Source organism: Papilio xuthus, unplaced genomic scaffold (assembly GCF_000836235.2).
Source record: "Papilio xuthus unplaced genomic scaffold, Pxut_1.1 DF826945.1, whole genome shotgun sequence".
NCBI classification, from domain to species: Eukaryota; Metazoa; Arthropoda; class Insecta; order Lepidoptera; family Papilionidae; genus Papilio; species Papilio xuthus.
This window is the reverse complement of record NW_013531704.1, coordinates 1401962-1422767: the sequence shown is the minus strand read 5'-3', so window position 1 is coordinate 1422767 and position 20806 is coordinate 1401962. Positions and strand designations below refer to the sequence as shown.

General features: G+C 32.1%; 3 protein-coding genes across 3 annotated transcripts; 2 read left to right on the top strand and 1 right to left on the bottom strand.

The window, feature by feature from the left end:
* The first annotated feature begins 481 nt into the window (after positions 1 to 481).
* Positions 482 to 10763, top strand: LOC106121105 (protein FAM166B). The gene is made up of 5 exons (XM_013316606.1): positions 482 to 644; positions 9072 to 9173; positions 9315 to 9467; positions 9900 to 10096; positions 10451 to 10763. Exons 1-5 carry the CDS (start codon positions 574 to 576, stop codon positions 10681 to 10683), a joined length of 756 nt encoding a protein of 251 aa, XP_013172060.1. The 5' UTR covers positions 482 to 573; the 3' UTR covers positions 10684 to 10763.
* Positions 10764 to 11640: 877 nt separating this feature from the next.
* Positions 11641 to 14710, bottom strand: Gorab (Golgin, RAB6 interacting). Its single transcript, XM_013317009.1, has 4 exons — positions 14458 to 14710; positions 13279 to 13756; positions 12242 to 12382; positions 11641 to 12082 (listed from the first exon to the last, which is right to left on the bottom strand). Exons 1-4 carry the CDS (start codon positions 14528 to 14530, stop codon positions 11788 to 11790), a joined length of 987 nt encoding a protein of 328 aa, XP_013172463.1. The 5' UTR covers positions 14531 to 14710; the 3' UTR covers positions 11641 to 11787.
* Positions 14711 to 14915: 205 nt separating this feature from the next.
* LOC106121363 (uncharacterized) lies at positions 14916 to 20611 on the top strand. Its single transcript, XM_013317008.1, has 13 exons — positions 14916 to 15064; positions 15135 to 15282; positions 15439 to 15559; positions 15892 to 16032; positions 16481 to 16626; positions 16780 to 16935; positions 17269 to 17364; positions 17719 to 17866; positions 18159 to 18280; positions 18359 to 18458; positions 18671 to 18850; positions 19108 to 19280; positions 19598 to 20611. The coding sequence occupies exons 1-13, from the start codon at positions 15061 to 15063 to the stop codon at positions 20487 to 20489; spliced, it is 2427 nt and encodes an 808-aa protein (XP_013172462.1). The 5' UTR covers positions 14916 to 15060; the 3' UTR covers positions 20490 to 20611.
* Positions 20612 to 20806: the final 195 nt, after the last annotated feature.

Below are 20806 nucleotides of genomic sequence, written 5' to 3'. Positions count from 1 at the left end.
CTACAAGAATTTTGTAGCCATTCACTTTAATGAAAACAAAAATGTATTTCTGAACGAAAGCCAAATATTGCATAAATTAAACTCGCAGGCGCTTTAATTAATACGAATTTTTCACAGCAAAGCTGTTAAATATTTTTGCCGATGAAATATAAATGGTTTATGCCATATAAATATTATTCTCCTATATATAAAACCTCTTTGTACTGGAAAATATATTCAATCATTGGTCAGTACAAAGTTTTACTGATAATTTCTTTTAAGTTTTAGGTGATCGCATCGCCAAAAAAAAATTAATTTTTGTTTCTGACTATTTATACTATCACCGCTATACTAGCAAAGTGAAAAACTATCTTATGAATATACTTTGCAATATTTTTCGGCGAGATTTCTATTGCGCGCGCAATGAAATTAAAAATCACAACTTTTCCTTTGAAGCACCTCAGCAATAGAACGTTAATTTTCCGTGCATTAGTCTCGACAACCGCCGCTTGGTGGGCAAACGTTACGAAATGGTAGGTCCGCACAATGTCGTTTTTTAATATCGTCGTAATATAAACAAACGTTTAGAAAATCATGTGGGTAGATGTTACCGGGCGCGAAAAGCAGAATTATATATCACAGCCCAACGGATGTTTTATACCGGGGTGAGTAGATTTTAATAAAGTTTCAGCAAACTTAATGTTTTTTTTATCTAATTAAATTAGAATACCAGTTACAATATTTGTTTGAAATTATGATTTTTTTATTGGCCACTAACTACGTAAGCGAAATATTTAATTTAAATTATAAACGCTTAAAGAAAATGATTCGTTATACGTATGACGACTCTTCGTGTTCAAGTTCTTATTCCATAAGGTTCTATTTCCAGTTAAGAAAATATTTCATTGTTTTTAAAAAACCTATGACTGATTCTGAACATTAAAGGAGTCCAAAATAGAGCAAAGGCGTAATTTTCAAAAAAAAATTAAATAATTTTTACGATGTTAACCCTGGATAGACATCGCCATGGATCTCTCATTTCAAATAAAAATACTCAAGGTCAAGTGGCTAAAAAATGTTAAAAAAACATGGAACCTAAATAGTTAACATTTAATTTGTAGAAATAAATGTAAAACGCTTATGTTCGTTGATAATTTTGGTTCAAGTATACGAGGGACAATGCCCTGTTGCTATGGATACTAACAATAAATATTCCTTTTTTTGTATTTAAAGAAAGGCTTTTGACGATTGGCAATATTACAACAAATATAACTCTTTAATAAATTACTAATATTATAAATGCGAATGAATATGAATGTATAGATGGATTGATTTATGTTTGTTAGAAGATATCTCCAGATCGTCCGCATGGTTCTTGCTTTTGGCATACATTTATTAGTCTAGACGAATATATAAGCTACAAATTAAGTGTTTTTTCTAATTCCGAGTAGAGGTCGACGGCCAGTACTTAAATAAATCGTAATCAAGGTGAAATTCAGACTGTAAATATGTACTTCTCATTCTCATACAATCGTAGCAACATAATTCGTAGAAATTGTCGTAGGTTGTAACGCGGCAATGGGACTCTGCCCACCAAAGAATATTAAAAAATGTAGTTTCGAACACCCTTGTGTTATCTGTAATATTATCCATAGACGTAGATATATCTATATATACATCAGAAGATTAATGCAAATTTGTTTATTTTTTTTAATTCACCAAGGATATACATGGCTGTGTAAGTGTTGGGCTCACAGCCTTTCTTGGTTACTGGATCAGCGCTCATCTAGATCTTAAAGATTAAAACGATATAGATTCTAGATATATCATAGATCGAATCAAGTGTCGAGTTACATATAGGCTCGTGTATCACATTAGTGAGTGTTATGTCCGTGACATTGCGTTGATCGTAACACGCTTGATTTGGTAAGTTGGCTAACAAACGATGTGTTACATTCAGTAAACGATGTATTTTACTAATACATATTGAACATAGTGTGAACGGGTCCTTACGCTTGAATCATAATTATAAACACCCGCAATGTTTCAATGAATGGTGTTCTCTTTCTAACTACATAGATTGCTTGTCACTTTTTTGTTTATTTCTAAGGTGAATATTGTAAAAATAAAAATGTATGGTACGGAAGAACGGAGCATTATGTCGCATGTATTATAATATATACTTAAAAGGATGCTCCAAAAACTGATGTATATTTTTATGTTTTTTTTGGTTTAAATAAATCATTATATTATTAGTAACAGAACGATAAGTAATCCATACAGGTTTGGCATTTTGGTTTTATATTTATGAGTAGAAACGAAGTCTCTAGCATATTAAAAGTATATTAAATATCAATATACCAGATACTTGTTGGTTAAAAAGAAGTAAAGCGTAGATTTTACTAAGATTTTTCCAGTGATTTATAAAATAATCTTTAACAGAAATATGTCCTTAATCTATGGTCATCTAAAAGGATCCGACGAGTTACTCAGAAGTATTTATAAAGAATTCGCTTTCTCAGACTAAGATATGCTTAAACTGCCAGATGTTAATCACTTAAAAAAAAGGAATTCGAATACGCGTGAGAACAGTCACTTAATAATTTCTCATAAGCGCATATCAAAAATAATGTTATGTTTCACACCAACATAAGTAGCTGAAGAATCTAAAAATACGTCCTCAAATATGTATTTAATGTAAATGTAAGCTTTGTGTCGAAATCTAATTTAAATAATGCGTTTTGAGGGTTCCGTACTTCATAGGAAAAAATCTGAACCCTTATAGCGTTTTCTCAATAACGCGTGAAGGTATCAAGCTGGAATTTATATCAAATACTCAGGTCTGCGGTCTCTCGGTGCTGTGAAAAAATAAAACTTCTAAACCAACGCAATCAAAGGATACAACAGTTTATTTATAAAATATCTCGAACTTTTCTGTTTCATAGTACCTAAAGGTCTGACGATAAGATGATAAACAAATCACCCAGTTTCTCTAATTAAAATATTACCTACAAATTAAAATGTATGTATGTTCATGCAAAAGTCCATAAATAACAAACATGTGGATAAACTTCACTTAATTGTTTATGCATTACGAAGATACAGAATTCATAGATCGAAGTGAAATCGTCTATAAATGTCGTGGTAACAATGTAATTAATATACGATTCACAGCCGACGAAGCGCGTCTTTAATAAACGCAATAACGCGTATAACAATACAATAGTAGCCATTCTTGATTTTCTATACAAAAACCAAAGACGACATCGTAGTAACCATGTGTAAATCAAATTTGAACCAGATCAATTGTTCAAGTCACATAAACTTGAATCATTGAGCTGCGGTTCAACAACGAAATTGGCAGCTATAACTATGCGAATCGATGAGCCGCGTGCTGCCTGTACCAGCAATTCGGAGTTTGCATCTCGAACCGAAATCATAACTTTATGCAGGTACAAAATGAGCTGATCTATGATTCGGATCACAGATCACACATTTGAGCCGTAAGATGATCTGCAGGTCAGACATTTAGTTACCTATGCCTACATCGTAGCAAAATGTCATCTGCACGACTATACTCACCTTTCCATTGACGTCACAGCATTTTTCGTGCATTGTATAAAAAAAATTACCTCCTAAAATATTCTAACGAGCTTAATGAGCATTGCATAGTTTCGTTCATTGTAGAAATGTAATGTTTGAACTGTTTCTTTGCATTTGATACGAGTCTCATGTTCATCTTTAGCACACTGTTACTACTCAAGCTAGCATCTTAACTTGTGTTAGTTATAAATACAATTCTTTTAAAAATCATTGCTAATCTCAGTATTGAGTTAATTAGCGTAAGTATTATTTGCGCGAACGCTTCTGACAGATTTTTGTGAATGGAATTATAAGTTCGGATTTTTATTGGATATACATATTTATTTGTGCATTTTATTACGAATATTTTATATCTTTTCTGTAGTTTCGATATTAACGTGAATTTCCATTGTTGAAATATCAGTGCAAAAACATAGAGAATAATCTCTTTTTTTATCTAACAGAATAAGCGTCATGCCAATATCATGTACATACGTATACTCTATGGAATACATATTCTTTGATTTAATTTAATCTGTAATTGCAATTCAATGTCACAAATACTTTTAGATTAAATAGATTTCCAAATAAATCACGACGTAGCACATTTTATTGGTGAATCCACAATTGACTGACACAATGGACATCGTCCTACCTCTATGATTCTTTAATCGACCAACCTCACCCAATGTGCGTCATTTCATTTGAAATTGACAAACTTATTGTATAATATCTCTCATACATCAGAATGTAAACTTTTATGTCTAAAAAACATAAAAAAAATAATTGTAATGGCAACAAAATTTTAAGTAGAATTTTACGATAAAGGTATTCTACTACTAATTGTAGTCTTTTTTCAAAGACGATATATAAAAACGACACTTTATTTTTTAAAAATTCTTGGACAGCGGTAACCCACGATATAATAAATAAATAATGGACCTTAAATTACATTTATTTCGACGCTATTCTTTCGCCTGCTATGAATACAATACCCAATAATTTCTTATACTTGAGTAATCGTAGTATCTTTGCTATTACCCCTTATCCATTTGATCTATTTCCCTTTGTAAGATACAATCGGAAGAATAGGTTTGCCGAGTCTGGGCTATTAACTTACGGAAATAGATTAGCAAGTCAGCGGAAAGTATTAAGACTGATGTGGATAGAAGCATTAAATATATAGTTGCATTGTTAAATCTTCACTGATATCTTTAGAACACCCTAATACACATAGACACAACTCATGCCTGTAACCCAAAGCCGTAGGCAAAGATCACGGATCTCCATTTGGTGTGGTCAAACGGACCTCCGCAATCCACTTTTCGCCTTTTCGGGAGACGGAACTTGACGGGTGGCTGCGTCGCCGTCTTTCTAATTTTAAATAATCAATGATTCCAAAGTGATTCTAGGTCCACGAAAAAAAACTCGGTGGGGCAGTACGATGACGGACGTACAGGTAGATCTTAAAATGTCGCGAGTACTCATTTTAACAAAGCATAGAAACAAATGAAGATTTTAGTATTATTGTATTTATAAACATACTGTATATGCATTGAAACACATTAAATGTTATTTTACTTTGATATTACAGGCATTGATTGTGTTTTCTTATTATATCTCACGTGCGTAGATTTCATATTACGGTAATCTTATAATCTGTAATTGCGTTTTGCTGAAGCGTTAAATTAAAAGGGGTCTAAAAATCATTCCAAGTTGGATGACAACGATATTAACCTGAATATTTGAAATACGTTTTCGAATATTTTTACCTATTTACCTTTAAAATGAAAGTTATATATCATAAATTGATTTATACAAACATACATATATATTACAGCTTGTTTTTTCTCAATAAATAATAACTATGATTGTCAGGTTTATCTTAAATAACTTTACGATTGAACCAATCAAAATATAACGCGATCAAGAGATTAACTAATTAACATTCTTTAGCACCCAATCGCAAGATAATATATTTTTTTTTTTTAATTCCTCCACTAATAAAACTGTCTAGTGTCAAAGACATTAAAATTTATTTTACATATCACAATTAACTACTTGATTAATTCAATACAAAAAACCTTTCGATCAAAAAAAAAATCAAAATCGGAGCACCAGGGACGGAGTTCCGCGGTAACACACATAAAAAAACTCCTTCTTTTTGAAGTTGGCTAAAAAAATAAACAAATTTAAGTACAACTTATCACTTTTACTATATTTACAAAAGTATTACTATCCAACTAATTAGGCACTGAAACATTGTCTAGGATATTTCTCCTTCAAGGACAGTCCTCATACGCGAAACAATATCCTGATGGTAAATGTAACACAAAGGGGAAGTCACAGTCACATCTTGACCAGTCGCAAATGACACCCATGGGCATAGCGACCGGCTCGTCACACGTCCGCTGTGATGGCGTTGGTCGACACTCGCTGTCTACACGGTGCATGTGCTCAGGACAAGAAGCTACACCTGGAAATGACATTAGTCCAGGTAGATCACTTCTAATAAATAGATTTAGGAGTGGATGGTGCTCAAAACCCCCGAACCATAAACATTTTTCAATCATCTGAAGTTTACTTCATCTTTCTACCATGTCTTACTTAATATCAGATGGGATCGTGGTCAAGCCCTGGCTTATTCAATAAAAAGAAACCAAATTGTACAGTTGTTTTTTTAAAATTAGAAAGTGGACACTCCCGTGTTCTTCATTATTTTATTGATTTTTAATGACATAAAAATATATAGCTATAAACTCTTTAATTTTAAAAATAATTATATAATATTTTATCACGAAAGAGAAGTGTACATAAATTTACTTACAGGTATTATTATACGTGATACACCCCGGTCTTCCTATAGTGGCGAAGTACATCGTATTAACAACTTCTAAAAAACAAAGAAAAAGGCAAAGGCACTTCATTGCGTGCTGCCACTGATATTTCGCGGGTTACAATGAATGAAGAAGTGTCCGTTCGATTCGTTTTATCGATTATATTTGTCATCATTGTCCGGTTTACGTTTTGATTATCCAAATATTCAACATTGTTACCTAAACCGCCAAAATGTTTAACAATAAACAGTCTTATTGCTTTTGTGACATTGTAATTACAAGTGCATGTAAACAGATTCAGGTAACAATTACCTCTGGACAATAACATTTTCTTTATTTGGATGGCTTTATTCACGCACCTTTAACTTACATCCTTAGAGCGCGTACGCATTGACCGGATACGGAAAACCGCGGATCGCGCAATAAATGTGTAAGAAAAATTGTTGTCATTCAATTAACTTTACTAAAATAAGAGAAATTATTTATTATTAAAGGTCAACTGTTTTCAACTACTACCAAGAAATTACAATAGATATATTCAGAAATAGCATAGAGATAAATTAAACATTCTACGTTTATCAAATTATCAGCATCAGAAAATATAGAAGATTCTTACTAATGAATGAATGAAACAACATTGCAGTTATGGTTTAGTTTCCTTGAATTAGGACGCACATTAACCCTGATTAGATCAAGCTACCATAAAAGTATACGTTTCGATGCATATAACTTTATGTAAACTTTAAAACGCTTCAAAAGGTGTGTCATTATGACACATGTCTTCACAGATGTGCACATTTGTACTAAAAAAATAACATAACTTAAATACTACATTTATCTTTTTACCCAAATTTAAAATTATAATTCACTATGAAATCGAAGAGGGAAAGAGATATTTTATCAAAGATTAGTTTTTTTTCTGCTTTAAACATCAAAATATTACTGGCCATTTGAAAAATAATGTGAAACATTTAACTTTTTTTTTCTTTACATTTCAACTATCAATTTGTACCAACTACAACTTGACCTACATACAGGTCCACGCTAAGCGGGTCAATGAAGTAAAACATTTATATAGCAAATAAAGATATAGACAAAACACTGACCTCAAGTCTAATCATTTACATAGACGAAACTTCTTTAAAAAAACAACTTAGTTTTTGTTCAAGAAATACTTTCAAAAAAATTAAGGGAATAATATAAGTATCCTTGTTTTATATAACTATGCGACTTACCTACGGATTGCGTAAACGGAAGTCTCATAATCTATTCCCACGATAACAAAAGACAAAACGTTTTAACAAATGAATAGTTTGCGTAACCGCTTCGTCAAGTGAAACGGAATTCAATCATAGATTGTAGAATAATTCAATATAATTTCTAATGCCTTCTTCCCGCCCGTTTTCATCTCTAATGTAACCACCATTCCAAGATTTAAGCTCTTCACCGCTCTAACTTCCCCTTATCCATATGATGGAGAGACTTAGGACTTGCCGATTAAGCGACACAAAACATAAATTATCGAAGTTGCAAAACCTAGTAAATGAATGTTGAACACGAACAACGATTGTTATGGAATTTATTTTTGTAATCTGTGCTAGTCGCAAATAAAGCCGGGGGAAAGTACCAGGCACCGCCGTTCCCGCCCTACAATGATTCTCCATACAGATTGGCGGGAAAACGCGAAACATTCGATAAAAGCAATTACAAAACTCAACGTCTACCTTTGTGCCAGCTACGGTGGCAATGAGTTATTTTTTAATCTGTATCTGCGGTTGTTGTACTGGCAGGCATTTTTCTTCTTCTTTTCCTCACCTCGCTAGTACTAGAAGTTGGCAAAGCAAGCCTTTACTGCCTCATTAAGAATAGTTTTATAGTTACTCAAATTTTGTTTAGAGACCAATAAACGTGTGTAGTCATTAAACATTTTATTAATCTTAAGTATAACATCAAAATAATAGTGGTCCTTTCCCCCTATTTTTTCATTAGTGCTGAGCTATGTTTCTAGGTCTTATTACAATAATATAAAACCTAACCTAGTTTTCATAAATTTAAACATTTTTAGTACGTTTGCGTGTGTGAGCTTAGTATCAGATGTTTATATTGTTTTCCAGAGCCGCATTCAACGCGTCAATCGATTTACAAATTACAAGGTCAATGACGAAGCTTTCACGGAAATTAACTTACGAAAATCTTTTCAGGCCATCATTGAAATACATGGATATTTAAGGGGTAACAATTTGATTTGGCCGTGACATATCTAGGTCAATGTTAAACATACAAGTATACTGCTATTTCATATATCCAAATTTATATTTCGACACGTATTTTTTGGCTAATCTGTAATGCCATGTTAAAAATTTTATTTTAAAGACGCCAAAAAAAGCCAATATAAAGGTTTTGTACTTAGTTTGTAAAGCTCTTTCATAGTAAAACTTAACGACCTCTGTACTCCGCGCCCTCAAAGATATGGATCATGATAAAGTCAGATAAGCTGACGCCCTTCTTACCTACTTTAGTTAATAGCTTTTACTATGAACAGAAAGATTCACAAGTTTTCCGCAACTATTAAACAATTTTATCTCATTATTTTTGTTCAATAACTCTCTAATGGACCTATAACGAAAGAGAGTATATGATGGATCTCTATTAATCTACGTATCTTAACTTCAGATATACTGGCCACTGTCCTATGCTCAAATTCCGATACGGTAAATGCTACGGAGACAACACACGACAAATACTTAGAGAAATAAGAAGCAAAGGATTATTCAAGTAAGTCCAAAATCCACTGATTCATTGAAACATTCCTTATCTCTTCAAAGATGGCGATTATAAAATTGCAAGATTGCAGAGATTGCAAGATGCGCTATAATCGTAACTTGGTAATTGTCTTTAACGTCATTGTTTTTACAGTAAGCCCTTAGAATACCGTCCTCGTGACAACTACGAGCTAAACAACATGCCGCGACGTAATTCACCCACCACTGACGTATACGATAGTGTAAAGCATCGCCAGCCGGCGTACATGACAGGATACACTGGATATGTGCCCGGAATGCATTTCAGGTATAGCAAACTAGAGCTATATCTTGCAAGTTTACTATCATACTAAATAAATCGTAGTGGCATGGATTTGAATTAAACTAATATTTAAGCTAAATTTCTTACATTGCACATCTCATATTTATACTAATAAACCTAATTACAAAAAAATGAGTAGCGCAACCACCACTCTGCTGAGTGATGGGTCATTTGTTTGTTTGTCCTAATACCTAGGTAAAAAAAGCTAGTTGTTTGCGAAATAAGTGGCGGCGCCTCTGTCGATACCATAGACAACAGAAACTAAAGATGCGTGATAAATAAAGAGGCGAGTCTTCGTGTATTTCTGACCCATTTTAAAACATATTGTTATCTCTGTTTATCCAAAGATATGTTTTAAGCAGAGATTTTGGGCTCAGAAACCCACGAAAAGTGAACATATTAATGTTTACCTTACAGATATGGTAAGTCATACGGCCGGGCGGCTGATGACTGTATGGCAGATTTCTCAGAAAACCAACGAGAATTGAGACGTAAAGCGGATTTCAATAAGAGCTATATACGTTCTAGAAGTGCTCCTAAAATGGAGACAATACACACAAGAGATGAAATACGGCGCGATTTAAATAAATTTAAAGAGATCAATAAATACAAAGGTAATAAATCATTTCTCTTAACTGTTCATAAAATTAGCTTGAACTGCATTTTAATGCATTTATTTATTAAATAACGATTAACCTACTTCAAGGTTAATCGTACTTTAATATGATTTGGTGGACTTTTCCGACGTTAGTTCGAACCCATGCATTTCGAAATCTGTACCCAAAACCATAAGGGTTAATTTAGTCATAAATCGGAATCGTCGGAACAACGGTCGGCAGTCGCTTCAGAGCGAGATAAACTTATTGTATTCGCATACGTTTATCTCCCTCTGAAGCAACTGCGTTGTTCGTACGAATACTACGTATGATAGTACGCTTAGTTTATACCCCCAACTTTTTAAATTGCAGACCACACAATATCGCCGGAATTCCCACCAATAGCTGGATATACTGGACACATTCCAAGAATAAAAGGATCAGAGGCATCATTAAGTCAGCGATATCATTGCGCTGCGAAACGCGGCTTGGAACTTATCAAAATGGAGAGAGAAAAGAGAAAGGAATTGCATGACGCGGATGTTAATATAAAAGCTATTCTACGAGGAGAAAATAAGAAGTATTCTTATTGGAATTGGGGATAGCATACGGGCAGAAGAATGTTCTTCACCAAGTGTCGATGAACATTCTTCTATAAAAAAGCAATAATGGAAGAAAAGTATCAGTATTTGAAAGTGTTAAATTTTTGAATTTAATTATAGAAATTTCAAAATTCACAATGTTGACGATAGTCAGTGCAATATAATTTTAGATTTGGACCAAAACTTAGGAGATATTTGAGAAAAGGTTTTAATCGATTAAATAATAGATTTATTACTGTTATTCTTTTGTCTTTTTAATCTGTGAAAATACGTATTGTACTGTTCTGCGCGTGTACATGTAGGTCTTTGTCCAACTACGTTTTAGTTTTACGACTTACCGTGGGTTTCTGAGACCGCATTTCCGTTTAAAACATATGTTTTGTCAAAGTTAATGACATGGATGACGATGTGTTTTATCCAGAGATTTTTGTCTCAGAAACCCACGGTTAATCTTTTTTGTGACCTGGGCAAAAAATTATATTTTCTTATTGAAACTATTACGTAGATTTTCCTATTCTTTTCTTTTGACATTTTTGTGTATTTTTTTTTCAACATTCCAAGAGTATACTACTATACTTCTAAATTGAGAATGTTTCATTTCATCCAAATGTCTTAACTTGATGCAACAGTACAAAAAATGTAAATAATCAACATATTTTTTAAGGCCAAATGTTATAAATCTTAGAAATTTTAAGCATGAAATTTTTCTTAGATTTAAAAATAAAATTACCATCTTGATGTTATAGATTTTTTTATTATCGTATAAATTGTTACAAAAATATGTTAATTCTAGATATCATTGAATAAAAATTAAATTCAATTAAGTTAATCATAATACAATGTATTAATTTTAAATGAAATGCAATAATTATTTTTATACCTAACCTTAAAACTAAAAATTGTCATGTTTTACACGACCTATTTTCTTAATAACATTTAAATAGATAAGTTCACATATCTATATTAATAAGGCACATAAATAAACTTTTTAAATAATTGCACCAATATATTTGGGAGTTTTTTAGTAATTATATGATACTGGCAACATTAAGAAATAGACGACACTAACATTAGAGAGTTTGTTATAAATAAAATTTTATTTTAAAATCAACTATCGTTTGGTATTTCAACCATTTTACCATTTCTTTCATCAATACCATCGACAATAACAGGTTTTTTATCTTCTATTTGTTGTTCTATATTCGGTTCAGTCTCACTGACAATAATTTTCTTATCCGTTGCAAGTTCCAACATCAAAGTTTCTAATTTCTGAGCTTTTCTCGTTTCATTGTGTGTAATCAAAGCACACAAATGTTCTGTAAGTAACTCTTTCTTTTCTTTTTCCTTTTGCAAATTAATTTTCGCCTGAAGAAACTCCTTTTCCACTTTTAAATATTGTTTTCTGGAAATAGAAAAAATCAACCATTAATAAAAAAAAAATAATTTAGACATTCTTCAAATTTTTGATACGTCGCTTATATTAAGTGAACACCAAATATTTTGCTAACGACTTGGCTAATATTTCAAGGTCAAGCGATGTCAAATACTTGTCTATACTTACTCTGCTTCAGAGTAACTCAAACAGGCTTGATCAATCTTCTTTCTTAACAAAGCTACATCATGCGAGAACTGTCCATCTAATACTTGTAACTCTTTTTTTATTTTCTCCAGTCGTAACACTTCCTCTTCTGTTTGTCGTGTCCTATAAACACAGAAGTGTCAGGGAAACACATTTTAAAAACAATGATGAATGTAGATTAAAAATCTGCAGTTTAAAAAAAAGAGATATCGTGAAATATCAAATAAACTCGAGAGGCAATTTTCCAGACTACAGAAGAACATGCCAAGATAATTTTCTTGTGATCTGTAATCCAAATTGGAACAAATTTTCGAAGATGTAATTTACTATGAAGGTATCCTAACCCATAACATTGGATAGGAAAAATACCACTATGTGTTCCAAAAAAAACCGTGTAACGTATACAAAATTAAAAAAATAAAATAATCTATCATTTTTTTTTCAAAGAATTAATCACTGAATTATTTACCATATTGTTTTTGTGAGTAGGTTATACCATTTGTTCATAGTAAATGTCGCACATACTTGAAACTGGACGGTTATCACAGAACTGAAATGGACTATTTCGTTCGCCAAAATTGTGTGTCGCAACGTATTTTAAGATAGGCTGATAGTGTAAAGATAAAATTGACGTTTGATACACACTATAGAACTAATGATAGGAAGTCTATTTAATAACTATTTGCAATCATGATAAATCATATGGCAATATTTTTGATTTCAGTTATTTTTTTTTTAAAAAGGGCTTTACCATCAGCTTTCAAGTACAAAAGCACATTTACAGCGGGTTTCTGAAAATCCCCAACTTAAACATTTATCTGTTATCTATACTTTGTCAAAGATAATGACAGGAATAACAATATGTTTTATACAGAGATTTTGTCTCAGAAAACTGACCAAGGAGAAGAATATCTAGGACATTTCGTATTAAGCACACACAACTTAGTAACTTGCAACTGATAATCAGGTTATGGAATAATTTCTTGAACAAATCATCACATCAAGGATATTTCAATTACCTGTCAGCTAGCGCTTTCGATAGCATCTCTTTCCTCTTCTTATTCTGTTCTTCCATCAATTTCTGCTTCAATTGTAGCTCCTGTAACTTCACTCTGTGCGCTGCCAGTTCATCCTCCGAGTAATTCTCTACACCTCTCACTATATCCGGTGTCACAATACTATCTCTTCTATCCAAACTGTTTTCAATCTCCTCTCCCGATAAACTATTTGATTCTCCATTTTCTCCTTCTATTTCATTCTTTATATCTTCAACCATTTCTTCTTTATCATCAATATTACTGAGAGTAGGTTCTGAAGGTGTTGTTGGTGTCCTTATACTTAATTTACATTTACTAAATTCTATATTGTCTATTGCATCATCTGAATCTTGTTTACGTAACTTAGGTGGTAAGTTTTTAATTATACCTTTTTTCGGTTTTGCACCAATTTTCTCGATCTTACGTACATTACTTAAATCAAAATCAGCATCTATTATACCTGTTGGAATAAAGTATTGGTGTTATTATTCATTTTTAACATAATTATTTGAAAAACTTGATAAATTAAAGTATGAGATAGGTCCCATTAACAACATAGAATTATTTTCTTACTGTACACATGGCTGTATTAATTCTACTAACTGATAAACATATGGAATTGTAAGTGGGAATGGATATGCAATAAAATATTCAATTATCTTTAATATGGCAACTTCCTGTGGAAACACATTGATAATGAGCATGTTTAGTCTCCATTTACTTATTCATTGATACTATAATGAAAAAAACTTTTATTTGAACAAATATACTTTACCTCATTATACTATCATTAAAATATTAAATAAGTAACTTAATACATAAGTATAAAAAGGATTTTAAACCTCTACTAGATTTATAAATTGCACAATGTTATTCTGAATTTCAAATTGATTTTAGAATATAACTTTTTGATTTTAAAACATAATACAAATGATGATATGACTAATTCTCACGATATGTATGATACGTGTGATGTTGAATTTTTTCCGGTGACGTAAACATATGAATTCATGCTTACATGTGCAACTAAACAATACATCCAAAGAGTATACATCTAACTGTCTCATGACAATAACTAGCCCAGTTAATAATGTACGTGGTAAGTTGTTTCTTGTTTCTCATGTAAATATGGAAAGGTAATAATATGATAATTGCATTTACCGCTACTCTTGAAAGATTCCGCTGATTTTATTCGCTTTAAATCTTCCTCACTAAAACCTGTGAATGTTGACATTTTAAAACAATCACTTTAATATTGTCTTGATCTTTTATGTCAGTCTACACAAAATAAACAAGAAACTACATTTAATAACAATTAAACATAAATAAAACATCTACAACTTGGTGCTAAAGTAATTTACAGATCGTGGGACGATTGTTTTTGTTACTTGACAGTTGACAGCGATGTGACAGTGACACGATCGAAACAAGTAAAATTGTGACACGTTTGATTGAAGAATAAGTTGCAGAGAATATTCCCTGACATTGAACATGTTACAAATCTGTTATTGTCACTTATTGTTAATTTCTATTCTACTTCCTTATTATCCTTATTCGTTGTTAACCTGCTAGATTTACGGACTCGGGCGTAGCGTAACGGAACGTAACAGAATTGTCATCCACCAGTCCCTGTCACTTAGCTGTCAGGTCAAACACACATGTCTATTCAAAAAAATTATCGATTTATTAAGTATTTCATGCTGGTTATGACTTAAAGTAACCGAGAATCAATCATTCAAAAAAACTTTTTGATAGTCAGCAAAGATGTGTACGTACTTGTTGAATAAATTATACCTTTCGCGTTCGCAACTTTATAATGCAATTTGCGTTTCTTACAGCTGAAATACTAAACAAAGTGCGTGAAGTTGATCCAAATAACAGCGACGCAGTCAAAGAAGTACTGACATCTTTTTTCCAAAACATCGTAAAACATACAGCAGTTAATTGCAATCAATGGTTGCGATCGTTGGACGATGTACTTAGCCGGTATTATAACCTTTCATTATTCTTATCTTCCTTAATTATCTGTAAATGACCTCTTTTATATAAAAAACTGGATAATTACTAAAAAAATGCAGTGTCCTATATTTATTTCTGAACCTTGTTGTGATAGAATGAACAATAATTTAACTATGTTTCTAGGTTCCCAAGATATTGTTCCACACATAAGACCACTATAGAAACACATCTCACACATTTTATAAATAGCAGTAACTACTATGATGTCATACAAGCCGCTAAATGTGCCCATGCTTTACAACAGGTAACAATATCCAGTAATATAATAATTAATAATTCTTTTATAAAAATGTTTAGGAGTGTATGTTTGTATGTTGAGTTCTCATTGTTGTGTTTACACCTGTATATAATTTTAAACATTATTTGTAAGAATTCTTTTGTTTCAAAGAACACTTTCATTTCCTAGTCAGGTATCAGATTGATTAGGGGGGACATAAATGTTGACATTTTCATAAGGCTAGTATTGTGCCGATACACTGACATAGTGTTAGATTTTCTTGCCAACAATAAGAATTATTAAATTCTACATGTTCTATCTATAATACTTAAAATTGGCACATTTATAATTATTCTCAGGTACCATGGCCTCAAAATAATAGTATCACAGCCAAATCAGCATGGCGGGATCAGATGACTCTCTTATGTGATGCAGCGCATTCCCTTATAGATGCTCTTTTCATAGACACTGTTGAACTCAACAAGAAGGGAAGTAAACAGGTTTGATCTTGAATTCTATATTGCAATAACAATCAAATGAGAATACTTATCTATCTATATATTTATAAATTCAATTGCTGTTTGTTAGTCTCGCTAAAACTAGAGAATGGCTTAACGGATTTATCTTATTGTAGTCTTGAAATGTTTGTGGAAGTCTAGGGAAGGTTTTAAAGGTGAGAAAAATTCGAATAATTGCTGGGAACTAATCAAGTTTTTTTCATTCCACGCGGACGGAGTCGAGGGCGACAGCCAATATCTTACAAAAGTTATAATGCTTTTCTTCAAATTGGTTGATTTAATCTCTTATAACAATTATTGTTTTGTTTTCATGAATCCGTTTTATAATGTAAAATAGAAACTGAAGCTGAATGATAATAACATGAGGAAAATTGACAAAAGTCTTAGGTAGACTTTTTATAAATTTTTATTTATTACTCTATGCTTTCAGAATAATACGCAGAAGGATTCTATTTCACCGCTAACAGCAGCTTTGTCCGAAATAAATTTCACAGCCTCTGCAGGGACTACAAATAGACAAACATTATTAGAAACTCGACTTAGAAATGTATTCATTTTTATACAGGCTATGATTGTGTAAGTAAATCAATAAACTAAAAACATTTTTTGTGTAATTTTTTTTATTGTCTTTAATTTTTTTATCTTCTACAAATAATTTTTTCTTAGTTTTTTATGGACTATTCATGAAACTGACTCATTTTACTTAAAGATTATTAAATTTTTTTACAGAGATATTTATCCAGTTCCAAAGCCAATCCAGCCGCAGACAATTTTAAATGTAATTGTCAGTTCCCTTAGTGCTACCAGTGGTAAGAAATCTCAAGTCACCGATGTTGGTTCACTCAAAATTGAAGCGCTTAGAACACTAGACGCATTAAATGCTTGGTAAGTATTTTCTACAATAACGCTATTATTATCCTAATCATAACTAAATCTTACTAATATTTTAAATGCGAATGTTCAGATGGATGGATGTTTGATGATATGTCCAGAACTGCTACATGGGTCTTGCTGAAATTTGGCATAGATGTAAAACATAGTCTAGAACACATAGGCTAATAATTAATTTTGTTCAATACGCGCGGACGGAGTCTGGGGAACAGCTAGTACTAAAATATTGCCAGTTTGATATAGTGATGGTCTGGCTTGTCTCGTAATTAATGGTGGCCAGCTTTAGTTATCCCTTCTTAATAATCTCTACTATAATTTTTTTTCCAGCCTTGGAGCAAATCTGATTCCCTTTTCGCCTTTAGTGTTCAGAATAGTGATGCAAACATTTAGATGGACTTCAGACAATCAAACTGATGGATCAAGGTAAATATCATTTTTTTTTGTTCTATATATTATCTATACATATTAATAAAATTGCAGTGTTTGTATGTAGTATTGAAAAAAATCATATTTCGTATTCTATCTAAATGTCTGTCCGCAAAAATGAATTTGTTCCGGGTGATCTCCGGAAGGGCTGGACTTTATAGCCTACTTTTAGCATATTTTTTTTAATTGTGCTGACGAAGTCGCCAGCAAGCATTAGTCTTACCTAAATTTTATTTACCAGTAAGAATTTATTTAAAACTCTCGTCATCCATTACCAAACAATACAACAAATACAAGTTTATATATCTATGGTGTTTGTGCAGTGGAAACTATGTTATAACATGTTTGTAGACAAGTCCGCTGTCACTCATACAACAGTCTAAGCAACTGGCTAACCACACTGCACTCACACCGACTCTCAGGCCACACTTGGGAAGACGAAATTGCTATTCATATCATTGATGATACCACTCCAATGAAGAAAACAGTGGAACTTACTGTAAGTTATTGTCTCTATAAATGTGGATGTTTGCATGGATGGATGAATGATTGTTACAAGGTGTCTCTGGAATGGCAGCATGTATCATGCTGGAATTTGTCATAGATTTAGAACATAACCTGGAAGAACACATAGACAAATTAAGTTTTTTTCGTAACTCCACGTAGACGGTGTCGCGGGCAACAGCTAGTATTATTATTTATTGTCTGAGAAATTTAATGTAACTCTTTATGTCACATAGGTCAAATACTTATTTTTAATTTTATAACATAATGTGATATATATTTAACAGATGACTGGAGGACAGCCTTTGAAAAATCTAAGCAAAAAAGCTAGAAGAAAACTCCAGAACCAAATGTTAAAAGAAAGCACAATAGCTACGCACATTCCAGGAGAGAAGAATAAAGTTGTAGAGTAAGTTCTTTTATATTAAAAATATTTTTGTTTATATTTTTTGTATGTTTAAAACTCTATCTTAATATTTTTTTTTAGATTTGAAGAAATTAAAAATGACATCTCTATGGCAGCTTTGAGTTGTGCGGAAATCTTCTTATCCGTTTGTGGAGTTTTTTTGAAGCCAACAACACATAAGGTTTGTAACTGTATTTAAAAGTATATCCTGCACAAGCTGTCGTCCGCGACTCCGTCCGCGTTTAGAAAAAACTCAAAAAGTATCCTATGTGATCTTGCAGACTATGTTCTATATGTGGGCGAAATTTCATCAAAATCCATCAAATAAACATCCAAACATTCGCATTTATAATATTAGTAAGATTTATAATAGTTTTTTTTTTGTTTTTGCAGTTATTTCAAGAACATTTAGTCCATGAATGTTTTAATACTACAACATACTCGGATGAATATGTTCTAGCATTGCTACGTACATTAGAAGCTTCCAGAAAGACTGCCCCTGCAACATTGCCTCCGCCTACACAGTACTGTCTGCAACTTTATAGCACATTGTCTAATAACCAATGTATTAAGGTACGGTCAATTTTATATATATATATATATATATATATATAGCCGGATTATCTATAAGTTTTTTTTTTTTACTGAAAGGTTAATATAATCTGTGTCTATTAGTCGTTTTAAGTCGAAGTATTCATTGCTTTTCTTATTTGATAGTTTTTAATTTTGTTATATTAAGAACTCTTTATCACGAATAATACTAGTATGCAAACGGTAACCATAGTTATTAAACCATTGTAGTAACACTTACTATCAAACTTTATTTTTAGATAGCGAGATTTTGTTCGCAAGCATTACTTGATATTAGAATGCATTTACATTGCTCACCGCCATCACTCAACTTTGCTTTAGAAGTGCCAAAAGAAAAGAATCCAGTAGAAAAATCAAAGTTTGTATCAGAAAGAAATATAAAAGCGTTGAAAAAACTCCTTGGAAAAGACAGGTATGATTTTATCTTATACTAAATGTCGCCCGCAACTCCATCCGAGCGGAATTTAAAAAAAACTTAGTAGTCTATGTGTTCTTCCAGACAATGCTAGAGCATTGTCTGCTCAATTTGCACAGATATCTATGTAATTTGGCACAGATGTAGACATCTGTGCCAAATTTCATCATGATCCGTTGAGCCTTTCCGTAGATACCTTCAAACAAACAAACATCCATCCATCTAAACACTCGCATTAGTAAGAGGAGATGTATTCGAGAAATGGTCTCAATTTGTTACATGAATTTCTCTATTAATTTAACCAATATTTACAGGATGCCTAATGAAGATAATATAGAAGTGATAACAATTCACGATGAACCAACAAAGAAGAGACCACGCTTGGATCCGGATAATATAAGTGTCAGCAGTGAATCTGTATGTTCAATTGAAATAAGTGATGATGACGATGAAGTGACAGAAGAATTAGAAATTGAAAAAAATGAAAAAACTAAAGAAGTTACAAATAATGTCGACGAAAATGTGGACATGCAAGCTGGTAATACAGAACAAGTAGATGGAACTACAATAGAAATTGAAAATCAAAGAGTTGATTTGGCTGACAAAACGGAAGTAGCTAACGATCTAAATACTAAGGTGACAAGTATATATGACGCAAAGACACAATTGGAAACTAACATATCAAACGATGATGTCGATGAAGACAATCAAACATTGTCTATGGAAGTAGCTTACGATTTACCGACCGCTGTCGATAAAGTGAGGGTTCTAGAGCAAGTGGATGATGATAACCTACCAAGTACTAATGATACAGACGATGTTCAGATAACTTGTGGGCAAATTGCCCAAACTTCACAAGAAATAGATAAAACTAAGGAAAGTGATGAAATTACGTTAGATGATAAGGAAGGAAAAGCAACAACAGAACCAGATAATACTTCTGTTGTAATAACAATTGATGACGCAGCATCAAGTAACAAAGCAGTTAATAACGAGGAAGTAATAAATGTAGATGGAACTAATAATCCAGAAGATGACATAGTAACCATTGCGGTTGAAAAGACTAATGGAAACATAAATGAAATGATAACCCAAGTTCCTGCTAACAATATTACCGATAAGTTATCCAAACCTGATGATGTTTCTGTAGATGACATGATGGCTGATTTTGTAGATGAAGTTAATGATCAAACTGAGGAAGCGTAATTTACATTTAATTCTTTATATTAATTAGTAATTATGTAAGCGTAATATGTATCTTGTGCCAATCAATGTTGTTTGCTATGATAATAAATGTATTATGTTGTACGTGCTGTATGTTGTTTATTATACATTTCTAATACAATATGGATGAAATCCTCTAAATCTAAACTCTAGTTTCATTTTATAAAACCTATAATTGACATTAAAGTGGATATAATCGACAAAGAAAAGAATTCTATTCAATAATTGGACTCTTTAATAGAAGATTTGCCGGTTTTTGAACATAAAAAGGTTTGGTTTGACTAAAACCTGGTATCTAA